Source organism: Botrytis deweyae (assembly GCF_014898535.1).
Source record: "Botrytis deweyae strain B1 chromosome Unknown BDEW_003, whole genome shotgun sequence".
Taxonomy (NCBI): Eukaryota; Fungi; Ascomycota; class Leotiomycetes; order Helotiales; family Sclerotiniaceae; genus Botrytis; species Botrytis deweyae.
Genome location: NW_024066210.1, coordinates 727,392 through 736,474, shown reverse-complemented (window position 1 = coordinate 736,474; position 9,083 = coordinate 727,392). Strand labels below are relative to the sequence as shown.

Here is a 9,083-nt window from a genome sequence, read left to right as displayed (position 1 = left end):
ACATTGGGCGTATTGCAAGGCATATTATTTGGCAGATTTGGGGTTTCTCGGTGGATAAATATTTTATTAAACTAATATTTCGTGATTCGTAACTTCATGACTCGTGATTCACATTAATTTTTCGTGACAATGAAACTTTATACCAAAAAATATATGCGAGTAAAAAGTTGAACGTTTAATACCGTAGGAATAGAAATCATTAATCCATGCGAATAATACTTTGAGGCGATTTCTTCATTCCCTGCTGAACATTAAAGTGGTGTCATGCATGGGGAATGAAACTGGAGCTTATCAGTAATATCCCAGAAGTATATTGAACGATATTTAGTGCTTACATTTCACCATGCTATCTTTGGTCAACTCGTTGAATTTGTCCCGTTCGTTACTTGATTTCCAGGAGTGTTTGGAGACGCGCCAATATAGACATTTTGATTTTGCACAAATACTACCATGACGGCGGAAAAGCTGTGCGATCATGTTAGTCTTTTAATTCTGATACTTTCAAAGTATCGGTAAACTTACGCGGCGGTCGCGGTAAATATCTCAACCCTCGATGTACTGGCATCAGTCAAAAACATAAGTCCCATCGCAAAGATTGCCGTAAATGCTGCGATAACTCCAAGTAGCTCTCTCGTAGATTCAAGACTTGAAAGTACTGCGATGGCGACGGTGGGTAACAGGCACGCAATGACCGTGGCCACAGCTGAGGTGAAACGTAACATGCGTGCTTCAGAGTAAACAGTAAGCCCTGTCCTATCTTTTGACTTTTGGTCTCCTTCTGCTGTGCTAAAGATAGATTTCCTGCGATAAAACCAAAAGCGGGAGCTTGTTGAACTTTCTATTTTTTCTGAAAATGCATGGCTCTTGTTCTCAGTAGTAGGCAGCCCGTTTCCCTCAGATGCAGTCTTCACCATCTTTTGCCGTACTGCTTGTTTTACGCTGTGCCAAAACGGTACAAACTCATTAGCAACCCACGTAGTTAGACCGTCAACCGTATGACCTTGCCGAGGTACAATAAGATCGAGATTGTCAGGCTTAGAAGCTGGTGGCCAAAAAATACTGCGCATAAGACCGATGAACTGCCATCTCAAAGCCTTTGCCTCGCCTATGTTCTCTGTATAATTACCCCATATACGTGCTGCATCCCCACTTATACAGTTTTTACCTACTCTCTTGAGCCATACCCTGAGAGTCTCTACATTGTATGGATCCGCCCTCGGTAGCGCTGTAATTTGGGAATATTGTAATAACGCATCGTCTGAGAAAAAGATGTTGTCAGCGATGGAAATCGTGCAAAGGTGAATTGAACGGCATACTATATTCTTTCAAAACGACTCTGATCTGCTTCATAATCTTCACTTGCTTAGATTTGCACTTGCTTTCTTCCATTCTAGCATGTATAAGATAGTAGTCCAAGTTCATAGCCATCATCGAAGCTTTCGTTATGCCCTCTTGCTCACCCTGGCGATGCTCATTATATTCTGCCTGGTGTAGCTTCTTGCGTAGGTTCTCCAACTCTGCTTGATAATAGAGCAGACTTTTGATGTTAAGGTCGCGGAAGGCTTTGAACGCCTCGAGATCTGGGTATTGCGCAATCAAGTTGGACACAAGTGGCCATCCTGGCAGGGGCTTATTCAAGTCTTTAGATGCGTCTTTTTCTTCATCCCATGGTCCTGATGTAAATGGCAGCGGAGATGTCGGGGTTCCAATTACGGTCTCGTCAGTTTGTGAAGCTGAAGTCGGACTCGCAGGCTCACTCGACTTTGGGGCTTGAATAGTAATGTTACGAGGTTTCTTGGCCATTGCGATGACTTCTCCTGGGTATGAATAAATAATTTTTTGAGGATATACTGATTCAATAATTGAATAATTAAGGTAGCGTATGTACAACAATAGACAGCAAAAATACCTAGCGAAAGGGCACCAGCTGTTTTATCTTACATTTACTGTGGTTGACCCCATCTACCTCTCTACAAATGAGAGTTATTCAAATTGATGGCTGAGTACAGCATTGCATGCTGAGTTGTGAGCTATCAAAAGTGGTTGTCTGGAATTGCATATGATTTGTGCCGGATAATGACAAATTTGACAGCTACTGCTGTAAGACAAAATAGGAAGCCCATAGGGAGAGAACACACTCTTGACTTAGCAAGCCCTATTATCTCATGAAATTCCACCTCTAGATCGTAACATGCTTGTATCGGGCGCAATCGAAAATTTGACCAACACACAATCACAACAATTTTAGGAATCTACTTGAGAAGAGCCAGTCGAAACTTTGCGAGGAAATTTCAATGTCGTGTTGCGAGCAAATATGATTACGGCTGTGCAAAGACTACGACTTGAATTCATGCACTACAAGGCTGAAATTGCAGGCCATTAGCATCGGCAAATTGGACTTCGAAGTCGAACGCGTTGCACGTACTAGAAGCAAAAGAATGAATAGATAGATTCTTTTCCATTCTCCAGTCGTTTAACGATAACTCGAAATATTTGAAACGTATTTGGCATAAGATCTTTGCGATAACTTCTGCCCAAAGGCCGAGTTTAAAACGTTTAATTGCTAATCGGTGAAGATACTTATCTCGGGTGAAAGCGACATGCGTTGGCGTCCAATAGATGGAGCCGGATAAATTATCTTACATCCAGTACGCGTAACACAGCCTGACTGACAAACCAGAAACTTTGAGGCTCTTTCTAGAGGCAGCAATAAGATCTGGCTGCAGATTTGAAATTGAAAACGATGGAGTATTTGAAAACTCAACTTCCACTCGGGTCATTTGGGTTTTAATTTCTTTCTGAAATTTTGTGAATCAATTTTATTGCGACTCGAATTTTCGCGAAAAAATTTAACGAGCTCCAAAGTCTCTCAATACAGTTCTGAGTTTTGGTCTACGTGATACGATTGTATCTTGGCCTTCTGGTCATATTCTTATAATAATCGGTCGAACGTGGCAATGAATCCTTTCGGTAATTCCAGCCAGAGGCACAGGATGATTTGGATCTTTTCACTGCTTTCAGCATCCCATCAATTTTTTACTATCCCTCGAACCTTGTCTTCGTTGAAAATTCACCGCTTCGTTCGCTAATATCCCCAAATTATGCTAATAATCGACATGGATCATTGGTCGGTGGGCGGTAATTCGGGGGCCGGCGCCTGTCATCATCCATTGGGGTCTGATTTTATGTTTCAATCTGCCCTGTGGATTGCTCAGGCGAAGAGAATTGGTGGCTGTCTTTCGAAAGGCAGTCGAAAGGCAATTGATGAAGGATTTCCAATCGCACAAATCTCTCTTCTGACCGGATGAAATGCGGCTCCTCAGGATTGGAACTATGATATGAAAGCCTATAAGAGAGTAAATATATCATCCATTAAAGTTTCAGTCAATCAGAAAAAAAAGACACCCTTCCTTTGACAACAATCACCAACTACGAAAAATCAGGCAAGCGCCCGTGAGGCAGTGATCAGGAGTATGGCAGGTGGTACGCATCATGCGAAGTGATGTGTAAAGTTTTTCTGTTGCTGACTTTCACAGATTATTCTAAGAACGTCTCTTCCAACGGTTTCCTCTCCCTTCCCATCGAATCTAAAGCTTCAAATTCAAAGCATAGTCGATCTATTTCAGACGCCGGCTCCGGACAATCCACGAGGTCCAGCCTGTCCAGAATTACATATGTTGAGGAAGATGCACATATAGCAGTATCTCCAGACCCAGAGGATTCCGATAGCATCGTCCCAGCAAATTACACCTGCTTGGATCGTCTGGTCGTATTTATTCGCATCTTGTTCTGTCTTCCAATTCCGATGATGATGAAAAAGAAAAGATCTCCAAGGCCTATCGAGGCGGAATTATTCGATGTAAGTAAGGAATATGCCATCTCTATTGGAGGCTTGCTAAGGAAATATGGTAGAAGGAGAGCTCTCCATGGGTACTCCCCGTGTTTGTGCTATCAACGCGCAGGGATTCGGACAAACAGCCAGTACCAAAACGCGCGAAGTGTACCATCGATACCGGTAATATGCAAGGGAATATTGTGTCGAGGGATTTCGTCGAAAACGTCCTGGAGTATTCGGAAGCAAACTTTGTTCGTTTGACAGCAGAGGAAAGGGAGGGCGGCTTTGGTATAACAGGGGACAAACTTGTGAGTTTCGAATGATTCCCTTTGTTACAGTATTCCAAACAGGAAGTTGTCTGGATGATAGTCGACTAATTTGCTTTGTTCAAGGTGCCGGAAGGAGCCATTTATTTGACCTGGTATCATAGCAAAAGCACTCGGGTTTTCCATCGCATGAGATTTCTAATCTCGCCATATTCCCAATGTGACCTTATCATCGGAGCTCGATCCATACTCAAGGACAATCTGCTTGGTGTTCCCAACCTGCTGGCAACAGTCTCCACTAGGGTCGCAAACACAGAAGATCTCGAAACGGGTGAGCAGCTCTGGATACGAAGTTGATGTCGATGATGGCACGAAGCTAATCAACACAATTGCAGACAAAGAAGAGCAAGAGCTAGAAAAGGCTTTCCTTAAATGGAAGGACAGCTACGAAGAGAAAGAAGTCGAGCTAATAGAAGCGGGAGAGGATATAGATAACAACAAGGAATTGAAGAAGATCGGAGAAGCCCGTGATATCGCCAAGAAATTTCACCTAATCAGAGAGGCAGAACTGAAAAAGGAACAAAAGCTAGTAATTCAATTGAAAAAAGAGCTGGAGACGCTACCAGGCTATGAGAGTTATGTGGTCCTCTCTAAGTTACATACTACATCCACTGGTCTAGAACCAAAGAGTGGTGCAGGTGCAGTTCAACGTGCCGCCAAGAAAGCAGATGGAACATCTCCGTCTAAGGGATAAGTGTTTGCGGTATGTTGGGGATACCTTTTGAGAATTCGAAATGAATTAGAGAATTCAGGAACAGTCATTTGTTTGGTATGCTGGCACGAGACCCGAGAGGTTTTTGGAATGAATTTTCGCGCTTTTTTTATATTTGTATTTGAGAAACTCAAAGATATGGGATGGTAGTGTTTGTTATTTGGCGGGTGGTAAATTTCGGCTTGATTAGACTTTCATTGAGCAATCAGGGCAGAAATATCATTGGCTGGAGGATTGTGTTGTTTTATGAATCCATGAATTTAAAAATTTATAGTGTCTCTCTGCAGAATCCAATGAATACATGACGCACACAACACGTTGAACATGACTTGTTCCAACTGTGAGCGAATAAAGTCTGAAGTGTGTCACTTGGTCAGACATTGAATCTGCTCTCTTTCTGTACTCCAATCCATTTTGTCACATGGAGATGGAACTACCACATACCGTGATTGATATCGATGGAGAGTTCTGAGGCGGTGTAGCCGTGCTATGAAAATGAAAATGATTTGAATGAATGTCCACAACAGATGAGAACAACAAGGGCTCGCATCTCAGAGGCTCCTGCTCATATTCTTTAATTTGATCAATACATTAGGCGTGATCAATACGACCTACAGTTCAAAGGGTGTGGAGGAGACTTCAGTGCTATTCCACTCATAAAATATAGTTGCTAGCCATCACGTTGGAAGACAACACCACGTCCGTCAACTTCCCAACACTTGTCAGGATGGCCTGCATGATCTTTATAGGCAATTTAAAATCAAATCTCCATGGGAGTCGATAGGTAATGCGTTTTTATAGCAGAAAACCCATTTGGTGAGCTTAGTGGTACATTTCAACAGCAAGCACCGAGTAATTTTGCATTGGCGCGTAACCCCACTTTTTCAACACCCAAGCACCTAATTGTCAACGACTAAGATATTACTATGTACAAGATACAAGAAATCAACTAGTTGACTTATTTGAATCTGGTGATATAAAATAAGAAGGCAGGCTATCTTCACTAGCAACATGCGTCCAACACAATTTCTCATGCTTTGAGTATTGAAAAGTAGAATTATATTATTGGAAGCTTCCGCCAAAATGCTATAACATGGAAAACTCCGCTTTTACTCTTACACCCGATTTCATAACATATATCCAAAAGAAAAAGCATCTTTTTCAATATCATTTAATTGAAATTAGAAAATTGGAAAATACAATTCAATTAATATAACTCCAAATTCAAAAAATTCTATATTATAATATAAATCTCAATTAATAAAATCTACAAATAAAATTTAAATAAAATTAATCAAAAATTTATTGAATTAAAAATAATTGAATAAAATTATGATTTTTGAAATAGTTTTTAAATTTTTGAATTTTCGAAAATTGAAATTCATTCAATCATTTTCAATTCAATAAGCTTTTAATTAATTCTATTTAAATTTTATTTATAAATTTTATCAATTAAAATGTTAGAGTAGATAATAGTAATGAATCAACTAGGTGTAATGTAGCATAAAGACTTTTCATTAATTCTTCTAAATTATGAAAATTCTATAATTTATAATTATATGCAGATTGGTATTGGCCCGAAGTAGCCTTGTAAAGACTACTCATATATCCTTACTAATCTTTATACAGATTGATTGTAATAAAGTTTTTTATATTGTATATTGTATTTTGAGATATATATATTTATTTCCTAAACTTGATTGGTGTAATACAAAAGAATAGGGCACTGAGTGATTATATTTGAACTGTATTTCAAAAAAAAACAAAAATGTTATAAAACTATAAACAATCAATAAACAACATTTCAATATATTCATTACTTTTGTTAATAAATCATTAGAAATCCTATAAGTTCCTTCTAATTTTCCAAGTTCTTTTCTTTTTTAGTAAATCATTTTTTATTATCCTTTTATTTGTTTTTGTTTTATTATAACTACTTTTCAATTTATTGGTTTTTAGGTAATTGTGGTTCGGTTTGTAGTAGATCCTGTTAGGTTGATTATCTCTATATATTCTTATTATTTCAAGTATATTGTATTTTCTATTTAAAAAGATTTCTATTATTATAATAAGAATTCTTATATTAAATATAACTATTATTATATTTAAAAAAAGGTTTGTTAGTCAATACTTTCTCGATATATTTCTGATATTAATTTGTTATATCAAATCTAAGCTTTTTGGTAGGTTATTTTTGCTGATAATTAAGAGAAAGAGAATATTAAGATTATAATAATATATCGAAATAAGTATTATATTAAAAGTGTAAAGGCCTTTTTATAAAAAAAGAATAAACAAAGTAATATTAAAAAATCAGAATTATTTAAAATATTATTTTTGTTTATTATAAAGAAGTTGAATCGAATAAGTGATTTTATAAAGTATTTTGTAAATTCTTATCAAATTATTATTAATTATTTTTTGTTTCTTTATAATAATGTTTAGCTAATTTCTTGGATTTTAGAATAATTTGTTTATATTGAATGCTATTGTTTCGAGCTTTGTTATAAGATTGGTAGCTATAATAGATTTGGATGATAAGAGTGACTTTATGATTCTGATTGTTTATTTTTGTATTATTAATATTCTTACTCTATTTCCTGTTTTTTTAGGAGATAAGGTTTTAGGTGCTATGAATATACTAGCTGGTTTGGAGAACTGTAGATCCTTTTGTATTGATATTCAATTATTGTTTTGTTCTTATTCCTATATTCGTTTTTTTATATTTAAAAAGGATTGCTTTAAATATCCCAATAAATCCTTTTCTAATTTTAATAATAATAAAAAGAATAACCCTTTTCTCTATTAGATTATTGATACCCCTCAATGTTTTGATATTCCCTATATTTCTAAAAGTGATATTAGTATTACTATTCCTTAAGCGAAGAAGTATGTTACTGGAGATTTGATAGCTTTTATTTATCGATCTATTACTAGAATTTTAGTTATTCAAGCTTATAAAGCTTTCTATATAGCTTTGAAACAAAAGATAATATTAATTGCTATTGGTTTTCCCTTTGATTCTCGATATCGGAATACTGATATTTCGCTAAAAACTAAGGCTTCTTATATAAATTGTTTTGTTTATATTAGAAAGTTTAATACTATTATGAATTCTCTTAAAAGTATTCGATTTTGTAAATATCTATAGGTTATCAATAATCAATTGATAGAAGCTTGAATATTTAGCAAAGTTTTTGTAAAAAGAAAAAAAAAGAAAAATATAGATAAAAATAAAATGAATATATTTTCAACAAATAAGAATAAATGAAATAATAATAATATAAATAATACTATTTTTAGGGTTCTCTTTTTTATATCGAATCTTTTTGATATATAAAATAAAAGGATTAATTCTTGTTATAGAATTCTTTCAATATATTAATATAATAATATCTTTATAATAGTATTCTTATATTAATTAAAAATATATTTTTATTAGAAACAAGACTTTATAGAAAGAATAATAATAATCTCATTAATCAAATATCAATAAAAACTCAGATAATATCGATCTTGATACTTATAAATTGAAGTCTAAAGTATTTCAGAAATATTAGGATAAATTAATATACTTAATAATAGTATACAGTATATCAGCGAGTAAAGGGTTACACTTTTATTCTTATCAAAATAGAAAGAAATAAATAAAGAAACATTACAAACAACTTCATATTGCTAGTAGTTCGTTTATGGGTATATAGCGGAACCCTATTGTCCTGTAGCTTTTTTCCTTTTTTCTTTTAAGCTGTATATTAGTAATTTTCTTCTTTTATTATATTCTTCCAATACTTCTTTCACATTATCGAGATTGTAGGGGGCTTTCTACATATCTTCTACTAGTTAATAGTCTTTTTATTGAATTAAATATTGAATACTTTTGTCTTTTTTTTTATATACTATAATCTTTTCTACTTTATATTCCAAGTGATTATCTATTTTCTCTAATAATGATAGATCAGTAATACTCTATTATTTATACTATAATTCTAATAGGGAAATATAAAAGATATTGTAAATCTTATAGATAAATAATAGTTTGAGTTCATATACTTAACTACTAATTTTTATATCTATTACTTGAAAGAGGCCTATAAATCTATCCGAAAACTTCTTTTTGAATCAAAATTGCTTAATATTTCAAATACTTAGTATTATTTTGTTTCCGATATTATATCGCTAGATTACCGTACTATCTATATCCTTTGAT

The 9,083-nt window shown here is 34.9% G+C and overlaps 2 protein-coding genes across 2 annotated transcripts; one reads left to right on the top strand and one right to left on the bottom strand.

The window, feature by feature from the left end:
- Positions 1–356: 356 nt before the first annotated feature.
- Positions 357–1,803, bottom strand: EAE98_001606 (uncharacterized protein; the record flags this gene model as incomplete). The annotated part of the gene is made up of 3 exons (XM_038949225.1): positions 357–465; positions 523–1,258; positions 1,317–1,803. The coding sequence occupies 3 exons, from the start codon at positions 1,801–1,803 to the stop codon at positions 357–359; spliced, it is 1,332 nt and encodes a 443-aa protein (XP_038814210.1).
- Positions 1,804–3,473: 1,670 nt separating this feature from the next.
- Positions 3,474–4,855, top strand: EAE98_001605 (uncharacterized protein; the record flags this gene model as incomplete). The annotated part of the gene is made up of 5 exons (XM_038949224.1): positions 3,474–3,483; positions 3,537–3,859; positions 3,913–4,143; positions 4,228–4,432; positions 4,497–4,855. 5 exons carry the CDS (start codon positions 3,474–3,476, stop codon positions 4,853–4,855), a joined length of 1,128 nt encoding a protein of 375 aa, XP_038814209.1.
- Positions 4,856–9,083: the final 4,228 nt, after the last annotated feature.